Raw genomic sequence first — 14,435 nt, forward strand, 5'->3', positions numbered from 1 at the left:
TAACAAACCAATCGTCAGCTGCAATTAAAAGGAAGTAAGTTTCCTTTTTTTATTAAAAGGTTTATTTTGGGGCTTTTATTCCATTATTTTAGAGGTAAGTCAGTGGAGAGAGACAGAAATCCGGAGAGAGAGTGGGAAGGAGCCAAAGGTCAAATTCGAACCTCAGGTACAGTCATGGACAAAGAAAGATATGGACATGCTTCAACATGTGAAAGATTTGTATTTCATAGCTGTGTCAATGCAGTCCCCCTTTTTTCAGCCAGGCTGTGAGTTCAACAGGGGCATCTATGGTTTTGTGCACAACTGTGCTATGTTTTATATTAATGCTGGTTGTTTTTTTGTTTTTTTTACTTCTAATGCTAAAGGTAGAACCAAACGTCTTACCCTAAACCAATAAGAGGCATATTGGACTTTCACCCTTGCAGAAAACTCCTGAAAAACTCCTTTACTCCTTTAAAGCTTTACTGTATGTGTGAACGCAAACTGCCGCATTTTTTTCTTTCTGACTTCACCCGGAGTTTCGACTGCCAGCCTCCTAGTATTTTTTACGCAGCGAGTCTGATTGCGCTGATGTGAGAACGCAGAAGGATATCATCTAGAGAATGATAGTAGTGGGAAGTTATTCCAGCAAATGCACAAAAACTGATCACAAACCAACCAATGAAAAACATGTTTTAAATTAAATTCATGGATAACATTTATGGTGTGCAGCAGTAACTTACAACTTCATTGGAATAAATAAAACAGACCTCTATTACTAAAAATAATCTTGATCCATGAAAACATCAGCTTCAAGTCACTGCTTCGTTCTGCCAACTGTGTTCCACCCTCAGTCACTTGAAAAACACACACCACCATCGAGGACATTAACCAGTCCTTTCTTTCACAGAGGAACGTGTCTACTACAACATGAGTGGGATAAGGTGAAACGAAAACATTGTGAGTGTACTGCTTTGATGTAATGAGTGTTAAATGATGTGCTGTGGAGCAGAAAGGTCATCTCACCCCGGAGGACTCATACGAGGGACTGGACTCGCCACCTGGGGCCCAAGATGCTTGGTTGGTCCGCTCCTCCACACCTGTCACAGAGAAACACACAACTCAGTCAAGATTACTTTCACACAGTTCAGTATACAGTGTGTATTCTGTCACACTGATAGACATGATGAGGAAGTCACAACCAGACCACAAGTACTTTAAGTACTGGTCATTATATACACAAGTTTATGCAGTGCTTCAGAAGTGAGATTTAAAATGGCTACAGTGTATTGTTTTCTGAAAAGATGCAGAGTTATTTCCTGCTGTTACATGTTGTTAAAACTGTGTAATGTGTCATTTGCCTGTTTTGTGCATAAAACATGGACAGGCCTGAGTTAGAAACAGATGTTGTCTAGATTTATGTTCAATATGCATTAATTATGGCATCTGAAACAAAATGACAGAAAACTTCCCTTTCAATGAATTTTCAAATAAAAAGCACCAACAATTCTCTTGTACCCGCTGTGTAAATTTGTAATGTGTTTATTTTCTCTCTTCTCTCTGTCTCATTGTAAATTGTAAACATTTTGGGGGTTTGAGTTTTTTTTTGTGAGATGGAACGTGACATGTTTATTTAATTTAGTTTTGATTTTAATGTTATATTCTTTTACTAATCCCTGCCAGGAGATTCAGGTTTACACTCTGTTATTGAGAGACATGCTATTTAAACACAAACGAGTGATGGAGCTGAACAAAAGGAACTCCAAGCAGTTGCAGGTTCAAGGCCTTAAGGGCACCTCTGCAGTATTCAGGAAGTAGAGTGGATCATATCAAGCAGAGCAATTTCCATACTTTGATCAATACCAAGACTTGAACAGATGGCCCTCCAGTTCCCAACAGTCTCACAGTCCCTCAGGACTTGGCTACTGCCGCACTAATGGAACATATTTAACTTTCTTTGGGTATTTTTGAAAGTTTTCTGAAATTCTACAAAAACAGACATTTCAGATTAACTGAACATATTCAAAAATCATTTGCAGCAACCCAGCAGAACACACCCTTACACACGTTACATAATAAAACACTGAATTTAAAAAAACTGGGAAACTTCAGTAATGTGCCTTTAAGACATTAGATCAACATTTCAATATATATATATATATATATATATTTTTTTTTTTTTTTCAATAGTCAAACTGTCAGGTTAAGGTTAATGAAATGAATGATATGTATATTTCTATGGTATCATTTGTTTGCTGTGCATAAATCATTGCCAAAAATAAGAACCAAAATTCAACTTACAACCTCGTAAATTGTCACTGATGAATGCCAGGCTACTTTTAAACAGCTTTGCAGTAAAACTAGATAAAAACTCATTTTTAAACCAAAGAAAACCTCAATATATCAAAAGTCAAACAGATAAACAAATAACACCAATAACTGCTCTGAGCTGCAAAGCAAGACCATCTGGCATATATTGAAAAATACAATATCTGATCCCTTTAATCTAATTTATGTGATAGAGTCTGTACAAAAATATGTGATGCCTCCATTGTTCTTGCTGTTTGAAACAATATTGTTCTGCACAAAAGCCTGAGTTATTGATTGTCCCTTCTGTAATTGAATCCATCTCAGAAAAGTGCACTTTGTTCATTTCAGCATTTAAATATTTTCATATCAGATTCACAGAAATGGTGTATGCTAACAAAAATAATAACAAACAAAACTCTTTCATATCATTTTCTTAACTTTAAAATTGAAGAAAGGATTTCCACTGAGGTTCCTCAACATCATTGCGATGTCACACATATAAATGAAGAAAGTGGATTTATATGATTAGCAGACACGAGAAGTTAAATCTTCTCTGCCAAATGTAAGCAGAGCCTGTGTTGAAGATACAAATCGTATTGACTCCAGGCGCCTTAAAAGAAAAATCTATAACTTTCATAACATAACACTTTAGAATTCAAGTGGACAGATGTAAACGCAGTAAGATGGAGGTGCCTATTGATAAAGGTAAAACAGTAACTATCTGAGAGGTAGTAAAGCACATTTTCAACTGTCATGCTGCCAATCGTCATAGTTAGATATCTAAAAATAAACTTCTGCAGAAAGTCAGCGATATATCTCACACCAGAAATCATGCTCCAGTGAGCACATTGAAAGCTCAGTTTCCCCCGTACAAACATGTTTTTCTGCTGCTCACACGTCGACGATTCATTTCCTCACTCAAAGTCTTCAGTGTATTAATGGAACATGTAAAGTCTCACTTTCATCATCTGGTTGTGTTATATTATTCACACTATGACTGAAGAAAGGTATGTCATTAATACAGATTGTTCTTCTTCTTGTGTTACTAGCAGCACATGGGTCTACATTTTTGGGACTGTGACAAGACCAAAGTGACATATTGTAGCCCGACAGAGGCCTTTTTTTCCACACAGAACGTAACAATGGTCAGTGTGTGTGCTCTGTGGGCCACTGGCTGTCATCTCGTCTGATTACAATCTCCTACCAGGGCTCGAGGGTCCCCTGCTCTCTTCTCCAAGAACAGACAGCCTGCACAATAAGATGATCACACACCACGCGAAAGGCAACAGGGAAGAAAAAAAAACACGTACACAAAAGCAATTGCTGTGATTTAGTTTAAATGAATTAGGAAAATAAATATTGTACGACTGTTAAGCACTTGAAATTCTTAGCATAGTAAAAGAGATGTCCTTCTCTTACACTGAATGCTTGAAGGTGTATTCAAAAATGTTCTATGAATCATTTATGAAATGATGATGTTTTATGTTGAAAATTTGAAGGAAGCTGCTTTGAATCCCAATTCAACAAGAGTGCAGCACTGTCAGGATGTTTTGCTGTTTAATTGAAATGTTTGACACTCTGATGTGTCATACAATGATTGAGGTTTTACTAAATGACAGAAACATACAGCTGTAGGTATCCTACAATATTAAATGTAAGCTTATTGTTAAACATATAAGTGAAAGGTCAGCTCTAATGAAACATATGATATTATAATACATGTATTTGATGGAAGAACGCGATGTTTGGTTACATTTTAGGTAAGATGCAACAGAGAAAGGGGAACTAGTGAATGAAGAAAAGCCTCAAAATGAAAGATGGCTGCATCAGAGCGTGACTTGTGAGGAGGTTGTTCTTCTCATGTCTAGCTTTGTTTCTATTCCCTTCACTGCATATTTCAAATATGTTTAACATTGTTAAGGTTTTGGTTTAGGTTTACTATTGGCATAATGATGTACAGTAGTAAATATGCTCCTGTCTCTGCTGGACAATTAATAAACAGCAGCATCCTCCCAAAGCTCCCAGCTCAGCACTTTTTTACTTAAAACATGTATCCGTGAGCATGAAGAAATACTTCTCCTAAAGGAGCATGTAACTTTACCTACACCCTGCAGAACCTTCAGCTTACTCATATTTGGCCAAAAAGGGCAAACATCAAGTTTTTCATTCACAATTTCACCATCATTGTATGTCTGGGAACCACACAAAAACTGTGAACTATGTATTTGCTCTGGCAGCGTCCACGTGTTGTGTTCTTTATGCTTTGATGTGTTCTTGAACTTTACATTTTGTACATCAGGCCCCACAAAGCTCACTTATATGTTATCCCGCAATCTAGGTCACTTACAAAAGACAGCAACGACAGCAACGACAACCTTTTTCAAAACGACATGGACATACAATGTGTGAAGAAATATCATCATTTTTACCTTCAAACTAAAGTTGACTTTTATCTGCTTCACTTCAGCGCAATTTGACATGAAGTGAGTCATTGCAGTTAACTGATTCATGAAGCGTTTTACTGAATGTAATAAATAAATAAACCAAGAATAGATGTTTAGTTTTATTCACGTGGAATTTTAACTAAAAAAAATGATGTTAAGCATCATTTAGGCTTTGCACAGTCATTCTTAAAACACATGCCTCAAAATAGGCAGGAAGTAAAGCAAGAAATACAACAAACCACTGAGATTACATGGAATTTAAACTGGCAGAACACTGAAACACGGTAAACACAACACAGTTTTAATAGTTGAATACTGAACAATACAAACAAAGATACCAATCTATTGTTTTTATACACCTCCAAAGACTTACACACATCATAAATACATGCACAAACAAAGATCAACTTCAGTCAGTTTGATTTAAGAGGCTATCAAATCCACTTCTTCCTGAAAAAAAAAAAAAAAAACACCTGATGGCAGTAAAACTACAGGCCAAGAGTGTTGAAAAAAAGGGAAAACACGGCTTCTGGTCCAGAGGGCATCTTAACTAAAATGAGAAATGAAAAATGTCAGACATTTAGAATGAGTTACCCTGGTTCCCAGCACAAATACAATTCCTATGTCTCACATCAGAGGAAGGATCCTTATACAAAAACTTAATGAAGGGTTATGGGAAATTAAGAAAATACATATTCATTGTAATGACTCATGACTTCCTAAAGAACATTCTGTACAACATTTACAGCCTGTTTTAAAGACATCATGTTGATGTAAATGAATCTAAAATTCAGCCCAACACAGATCCTCTGGCTCTAATTATAGTTATAGAATAACTTAACAAATAGCAGCAGTAAAACAAATGACTTCATCCAAAGCAGGAATGAATTGATTCAATGTAATGTCAAAACTGGACAAAAGAAGAAACAAAAAGTTTTCACAGTGAAACAGGGTCAGAGAAAGATGTTAACAGAAAAGAAAGCTGAAGTCAAAGCATGCAGAGATACATCAAATCTTCAGTATTCAGAGCAGCCATGAAGTACAGTCAATGTACATCCTGAATTCAATTGTCTGTCCACAGCTGTGGAGCAGAGAGGTCCGATGTGTGACTGTGTTTAGTGAAGGTGAGCAGTGAGCACGGAGTCACTCTGAGGTTTACATAGAGCAGTATGTACAGCAACGCTGCAATCCAGTTGGTATTTACACTGCAAGTCTTAGTAATTATAAAAGATAAAAAGTCTTTAAAACATAGCCAAAATGTAAAAGCCCAGGTTGACTGATGTTGACCATTAAGTTTTCATTCATAACTGAATGTGCAGTGGTGCAGAGGTTTGAAAAAAGACATCACAAATAAAGTTGTTCAAATTTTCCGTTTATTAAGAGTTAACTGTAACTACATATGTCATCTAGTGTTGTAAAGTCACCTCACTGTTAGTAGTAGTAATTTATACTGTATCTTAATCTAGTTACCTTTTTAATTATGTTTTTCTTTTACATTATGGGGTTAAATCTGTCAATTCAAAAGATCAAAATGAAAATCTTTTGTAAAAACAATGTGTTCATCATCTCACACAGGACTGCAGCCCTTCACTGTGACAACCTTTGGTTCACCCACAAAGCCAAAGTCGAGCAATGATGAGACCTGCTTCTGCTGACTGACGGACACACCAACTTAAACTAGCTGCTGGTCACAGCTCACAAATAAACCCCTACACAACAGTGTGAAAATGACCCTTTCTACTGCCCTGCTACACTCAGGAGTCAATGTCCTCATTACATTTACATAATCAACACAGCTGGAAGGACGAATGATGAATCTCTTCTGGAGCCACTTTGGCTATTTTTTCCAATCCATCTTTCTCTGGCACACATTTGAAGGGTCTGGCCAGCCCGCACTCTGCCTCATTTATCTGTCTATGCCCAGCTGAGATGCAATAATCCAAACTCTCATTCCTTGCAATTTCCACACTCCTGTCTGCACACTCACTGTCCTTATGTTCTCAATCACTTATGGAGCTGCTGCCCCTACCTTGAGGATCAGAGGCACATACTGTGGGCTGAAGGAAGGAGGGATTTACCCACTATAGGCCTTATACACTCCCGAGGAGCAGCAGTTCATTTTGAAATCATCATTTCTAACATTTCCAGGTTTCATTCTGCATAAACCAGTTTGGTCTCTTTTTCAAGAAATTCAAATAAATTAAGAAATACCAATTAACAAAGACTAATGTAACTTTTCAAAACATATTTAAATACAAAATATGTATTCAAATATAAAACCAAAGAGAGGGGCAGGCTGATAAGTCCGCCAGGTTGATATATCAGCTCAAATTAGTTCCATATCGATCAATCTGTTTCGATACAAGTTGAGTAGGGACAAGATGCTGTACAGAAATACATAGCTATTGAGCTCGTAATTTATCCTAATGAATTATCAGTTTACTTTGAAGTTTAATACTATAAGACGATATTTCTTTACCAGATTCCCTCCACCCATAAGTACACTTCATTACTAGCACATGAATACCAGAATAATACCAGGACTCTCCTGAGATTCAATCCTATTAAAGTCAAAATGTAGTTTCTTGTTCCAATTGATAAAATGATTTATGATTTATGACTGAATGATATATTTATCATATGTGCATTTGATCCATGTGTTCAAGTTCAAAGGTGATTTGATCAACCTCTTGGGGCGCAGACGGCCTAACAGTTAGGTTGCGCCCCATGGAAGCTGTGTTTCCCAAGCGGTCTGCCTGGGTTCGAGTCCAACCTGTGGCTCCTTTCACACATGTCGTTCCCTATTTTCTTTCTCCCCGATGTCCTACTCTATCCACTGTTGTATCAAATAAAGGCATAAAAGCCCAAACACTGCAATTCAATACGCAAGAAACAAAAGGATGCTGGTCCTAACTTACAGCGTTTTCCCCATAACAAATCAGTTTATCAATAACATACCATGCACATTTGAGTTGATGAAACTCCACCATTGCGATTACAGATCAGTTTATATTAGAAACAATGACCACTCACTTCTTCAGCGGCTCTGGTTCCAGAAGTACATTTCTTCATATGATTTCTCTAGTGACATTTCACAAATCTTTATATCAAAAGATTGAAGCCTGCACCAAACCAACCAGCTCCCCATTACTCGTATAAAACATTTATTTGAATCATTTTTGCACCAAAAAAAAACAACAATTGGAAAATGGAGCAAAATACAAAAGAATTACTCGTCCCACAAACCGTGATACCGCTTCTTCTTAAATGTGACGCTTGTCGTCGTTATAGTGTTTATACTGTTAATGCAAGTGTTGTAATATCTAGTTTGTATTGTGTCAATATATAAATTACATTCACCTCTGCATTACGGGGTCATTGGTATCATTCGTTTTAGCTAACTAGCTAGCCTGCTAGCAAAACTATTTGCATACGTCGCTGGGAGGCATGGAAATATTTCCATGGTAACAGCGAGCTCTACCAATCTGAGACATCGCTGTGACACTCTAATCTATGATTGAAAATGAATGGGATTTTTACTTCGGTAACCAAACTCTTGAGCTCTACAACACGCAATATAAAATATAACGTGTTCTATACAAACTACTATAGTAGAGAAAAAGATCTGAATATCAAATCCCTAAACAGCCATCAACAAACACTTTTTATTTCAATCAAGGAACACAGTAGATAATAGTCAAATTTAACAAAACCTGTTAAGAAAATGTAAATATTCCATATACCAAATATTTACATTGTCAACCCAGTATCTTTTTATCTAGTTATATTTAATTCCATTGAAAACATTTGCAAGTGGTACAAAACAACAGACCCCATTCAGACAAAGTGACATATTTTCAAAAGCACAACGCTGATCAGCAGACGACCAAACGACACATTACAATGAACCTTAGCTTGAACTGTTTTGGAACAAAAAGCAGGCTGTGCTGATGCTGGTCCGTTTTAAAAGTCACAGAGTGCAGGGCCCAGCCTAAAGGTGACTCTCTACATGATGTTCACACAACGTTCAATCATAAAACACATTGTTTGTCAACATGACAATTAATGCCAGAGATGTTTGAGACTTTGAGTCTTTTCAATACACGGTCACTAAGATTAAAATAAATCATTATATATCATCAGTATGTTTATGAAACGACACAGCAACTGAGTGTTAAATCAATGATCCACAATTAGAAACATGCAATGAGTGACCACTTTATTTATTCTGTTCTGATGCAGTACATCCTATCTTTAACGCTATTCATATATGAATGAAATTCCTGAATATTTCCCAAAATGTCAGAGTGAGCTGCTTCTGTGACACAAACAGAAGTCAGGATGAGTGCGATGTGAAAGGGCAGCAGATCAAATTCATCGCGAGCAAAGCGGGAGGGGTGATGATGTCTATATACTGCAACCATTGCAAAATGTGCGCAGGTGATAAAACTGCTTTATTATTTTGTCTGCTCAGCGCTATTTTGTTTAAACTGTGAAAACTTCCAGTTACATGTTTTATTGATATAAAGGTAAAAACTGTCAGAGCACTGGACTCTGTCGCTCGTCTGCGTTGGCGTGTCCTTTATGCATCATGTCTTGCCAACTGACTGAGACCCCCCCGCCCTCCCCATCCGACAGGGAAACTCTCCTGCCGTAAGGGACATGTGTGAACAAGCAACTCAGGAAGATTTCAGGGGCAAGCTGTCTGACATTTTCTAGAAATTCAGGAGTGCATGTGGGAATTTTGACACAGCCTCAGAGAGTATTTGGTTAAATAATTATCTCAATGATTCTGCACTTTGCTCTTCTGAACTGCAGTGTATGAAGAAGTGTAGCTAGCATGTTGCCTCAGGGTTAATCACAAACATGATCCAAAAATATATTTAAAGAATGGGAGTCTGAAGCCTGCTTTTCATTGGTTTATAGTATTAAAGTGCTTGAGGGAACCTCACCAGGAATGTTTGAGTTTACCGTATACCTCACATCTTTTCACTAGATGACATTTGTTTTACATAAGAGAGCACACACACACACACACACACGCACGCATACACACACACACACACACACAGACAACATCCTGTTGGATGATTAGGTATTGTAAAACTCAGTTCATGAGTGACAGCTCTGTTCTTCTTTCTTTGTCTTTTTGTGTCTTTCATCTCACAGATAACTGACTACAACAAAGCTTTGTGGATGCTCACAAAACTAGCTTTCAGAAAACAGAAAGCTTGATTGTTGACTTTCTCTAGTAGAACATTAGACAAAAGACGGGCTTCAGATTAATGTCCTGTGGCATTTATAACTAGGAAGCAATCCAGGAGCAGGGACTCTGAACTCCTGGTAATACAACCAAAATGCAAACAAACCTGTTCAGCAAAAAAGGTGTTCAAAGGAATGCTCATAAACCAAAAAATTATATTATAAGTTATTAGGTGAAAAGAAGGTCACTGATATATAAGGTGGTGAAGAAAATGAAGAATTAGTGTTATGATATTTTGTGCCTTAAAGCATTACTCAAAGACATGTTTCAATTATCAAAGTATTTGGTAATTGATTTAATCATTCACAAATGATCAACTGATTGTTGATTGACTCAATTATTAAGCTGCTCATAGGTCCAAGACAAAAACACAAAAGAATACCTTTTTGAGGGGATGTCTTACAGTCAAATGAACTACAATTAAAATCTCCTTCAGACCTAGTAATTTATCTGATTCAAAAATGTGACATCAACACCAGTGTTTCCCCTAGGTTTACAGCATTGGGGAGGTGGGGACAAGCCGACATGCCGACACAGCGACACAAACACTTGAAGGAATCTTGGTGTTCATGCGTTACTTTTAATGACAGATGTCCTTCTCTATCGGAAAGGTATCCTTAAATGACTTCTTTCCCTGATTTCCGACTATATCCACTATCCTATCTCTACAATAAAGGCACAAAAAGCCCAAAAACAAATCTTAAAAAAATATATATATATATTTTTATATTGGGGGGCCGCCCCCCCCCCCCCCCCCCCCCCGCCAATATAATGGTGGGGGAAACACTGAACACACTTCTCAAAGCAAACCTTGCTAGAAAGCAGTATTGTATTGTTTCTGTACTGACAGATGACAACAAATCCCCAAAAATTCTGCCAACACAAACCTGGTTTATGTATCAATCTGACAGTAACTGATTAATATTCACTGTACTACAACATGATTGGATGAAAAACCACACTTAAACAAGACCATGGCCTAAATCATTGTTTTACATGAGTACTGCAGCATTCCTCCTCTTGAAGTCCAGGTGGAGAGCTTAGGTTTCAACACCAGATGTGGACAGAACAGACAAGGTAAGAGCTCCATGCAAGACTGAAAACTGAGACCAGAGCTTCCTAGTACATTTCTCCTAGTGATACATTTCTAAGAAAGTCTTACAATCATGACGTTTTCGAAGAAATTCGCCCTAAATTTAAGACCATATCATGGTAAAAGTATAAAAAGTATCTTGTCCCTACAAGAGAGCTCCTAAGTTGAAAAACTCTTAGGAATAGCGAGTAGGACTCTTGAAGAAGCTAAAGCGTTGCTTAAGCAGAGAAAAAGATGGAAAGATGGAGAAAGCATCTTCGATTAACCAATTCGATTAACCAATCACAGACTATTTGAAAGAATGTGTCATAGGCAACAGGGTCAACCACACCTCCTCACTAAGATAAAAGAGTCTGCCCCTTCCTCGCCCAAAGTTGCTCTGAGAGAATGTTCCTGAATCACTCTGAAGCTACAGAAGGTTTCTGAATATGGGTCACAAATCAGGGAGGGGGTTTGTTAAAATCACGTCCTACCTGGTGCACTGAACTGACTGCTTCCAAGAGTGGTGGGCCGGTTCTTCCCTCCGTTTACAGGCGGAGAGAACATCTGAAGGGAAAAGTATGGACAATACAACAACAAGAAATTGTTAAAAAAATAAAAAATAAAAAAACATATAATTTGATAACAATCGATAACCCCCTCCCAGTGTTGCTGTCATGTACCTTTCCCTGTGCCCTGATTCCCCAGGGCATACAGTAAGAGGGTCCCCACCCCCCCACACTTTTTTTTGTGCCCCTTCTTTACATGATTTATTTCATTTCGCCAATTCATCTATATCTAGATATATATCCTTTTTTTCACTGAAGAACATATTGAATGAACTCCTACTCATGACATACTCCTTCAATAATTCCATCAATTACATCCATAATTATTACTATTATTTATTTATTTATCACTCAAATGCCTTCTGTTGATCACTCTGTCATTTGACCTACAGTACACAAAGTTCTGATTTACTTTCTCTATTGTCTTTTGTTAGTCTAGTTGTCTTTGTTTTTTTGGGGGGGATTTTTTTCTTTGTCTTTGCTGTTAAAATATCTTTCCTCAATAGTCATCATGCCTCTTTATTACCCTGTCACATTTCAATCCATGTTCCTGTACAAAACTTGCTTTGGACAATAAAAATATTACAAAAGAAAGTATATACAGTATATCAGAGAAAAGATGTAACAGCTGAAAAATCAAGCATAGTTTGGGAGGTCACATTAATCAACATCAATCACCTGTCTCTCAATTTCAGGATTGTATACATCCATTCATAAATATATAAAAAAAGAAAAAACACACATCTATGTTGTTAGGAGGTGACGAGACTTTTTAATCTGCCACTGGTGATAACATTGCCTGGTCAACACTTACATTAACTTATCATTTAAAAATGTTTTTTTTTTTTTTTTTTGTAATTGGACCAAACAAACACAAGCCCTGCAGAAAGAGAGACAAATATATTCCTACCGCACTGAAGTCCAGCAGGTCACTTAATTCCTTGTCTGTTCCGAGAGCGGCAATCCGCTGCTGAGGATTCATCCTGACGAGCTAGAAACCTGCAGAAACAGAGCGCTTCATCAGGTCTCTGTGCTGTATTCACTCAGCTTCATCAGGTCTCTGTGCTGTATTCACTCAGCTTCATCAGGTCTCTGTGCTGTATTCATTCAGCTTCATCAGGTCACATCTCTCTCTCTGCTGTATTCATTTATTCAGCGAGTGGCAGGAAATGACTGTCAGGTATTTTGTTATAATGCATGCACAACAGAGGCACTTTGAAATAAAGTTTGCAGTGGCATCAGATCACATAAATGCACTGACAGTTTGCACACTTTGTGATTGACAAACACCTAAACAGGTTTTGTGAACAGGTTTAGTTGTGTCCTACACGGCGATGATGAAAACGAGGTTTTAATGCAGCGCTGTGAGGGGATGACAGGACCTGCAGCATCGCTTTATCGCACACAGCAACGATGTTTCTCTGTAAAAAAACAAAAAAAACACTCCCTCTTACCACTTCATGTTACTCACTTAACGGGTGTGTTACTAGCTCAGTCAATGTCAGTGGTATGTGTGGCACTATTTTCAAGCAAAACGAGGGTTAGCGGAGGTAACGTTACTGGGCTAGCTGGCTAAGGCTAGCCGCAGTTCCTGATCTGGATCGTAAATGAGAGCTGCAACCAGCTCCAGCGGGCTGACCAAATGTTCAGACATTAGTTGCAATAAGAACTTGCCGTACTAACAAGTTAGACATAAATGACGTACTTTTTCAAGGTAAGTAAAGCTGCCGAAGAAATAATGCACAAGCACATCTCAATCCATGATGTGGCTCCAGAACACAAAAACCAATGATGGTCTTTCTCAACTCCCAACTTCTTTCTCAGGACCGACAGCTTCTGGAAAACTCCCACTCATATTTTACCTTTTTCCGATTAAAATCCCGACTAGGGTGATCTGGTGAAGGCTCGCTTTCTTGGTGTGTGCCTCAAAATAGCGGACTGTGGGTTAAAAATGGAAATCCAGAGAAAATATCCTCTATATATCAGTTACGAGTTTCCCTTAGGCAGACATTTTTGCTTCGCAAAAGCCTCAGCACCACGATGACATTGGTTGTTGTATCCCTCCGCCGAGCACAGTGACATGATGGTCCCCCACAGTGGGAGTTAGCACACACTGTGTTGATGCATGACATGTTTATCTCTGCTTTATCTCCACTAAAGGCCTATTAAATGGTTTCCAAATAACTGCAGTGAAGCGAAATCTTAATCCATGATGCAGTGTATTTTATTTTAAGTTATAGCCTGTGTCAGCCAAGCCTGATCTGTTTTCTTTCTTCTAAAAAAAAAAAGCTTTACCTTTAGTCACAGAGGCATTATTCCTCATAGTTCTAATTCAAATGACAGTATATGCATGCAGAAGAGGGATGCAAAGCACAGCTTGCTTACCAACCAGGCAAACCGTATAGGCTACTCTGCACCTCAGAAGCTGCAGTTCACTGTAGGTCAATTGGATTTGATTGATTGTAAAATTAGCAAAAACCAATAAGTAAAGTGAATAACACAGACCTATCATAAGGTAAATTACTTTGTCTTGTAGGCCTAGTCGTTGCCTTAAACTAACAGTAATACCAAGTGTTAGTTTAGTACCCCAGCATCTCATCATCACCTTGGGGAAAAGTTTAGATATTATAGGCCTACTCACTAATTTTAGCATTTTTTCTGCAACAAAGTACTTTTTTCATATTTTACACGGTAAAATGCAAAACAGGAATTCAATAGAGATCTGACGATTTGATTTGAGCTTACTGTAATGTGCAAAGATAGGAGGACATCGTTGGGCCATCAGGGTGCCGCCCCAG

The 14,435-nt window shown here is 37.8% G+C and overlaps 1 protein-coding gene across 5 annotated transcripts in view; it reads right to left on the bottom strand.

The window, feature by feature from the left end:
* Nucleotides 1-13,663, bottom strand: part of tcf12 (transcription factor 12) — a 67,548-nt gene extending 53,885 nt beyond the window's left edge. For 4 of the 5 annotated variants that reach the window (XM_065952980.1, XM_065952977.1, XM_065952979.1 and 1 more), the window contains exons 1-4: nucleotides 13,500-13,663; nucleotides 12,548-12,636; nucleotides 11,563-11,635; nucleotides 1,006-1,079 (exon numbers count right to left, since the gene is read on the bottom strand). In XM_065952980.1, the coding sequence (XP_065809052.1) occupies nucleotides 1,006-1,079; nucleotides 11,563-11,635; nucleotides 12,548-12,619 (219 nt within the window). In that variant the 5' untranslated portion in view covers nucleotides 12,620-12,636; nucleotides 13,500-13,663. The other variant, XM_065952978.1, reaches the window with a different exon arrangement.
* Nucleotides 13,664-14,435: the final 772 nt, after the last annotated feature.

This window comes from Labrus bergylta, chromosome 3 (assembly GCF_963930695.1).
Source record: "Labrus bergylta chromosome 3, fLabBer1.1, whole genome shotgun sequence".
NCBI classification, from domain to species: Eukaryota; Metazoa; Chordata; class Actinopteri; order Labriformes; family Labridae; genus Labrus; species Labrus bergylta.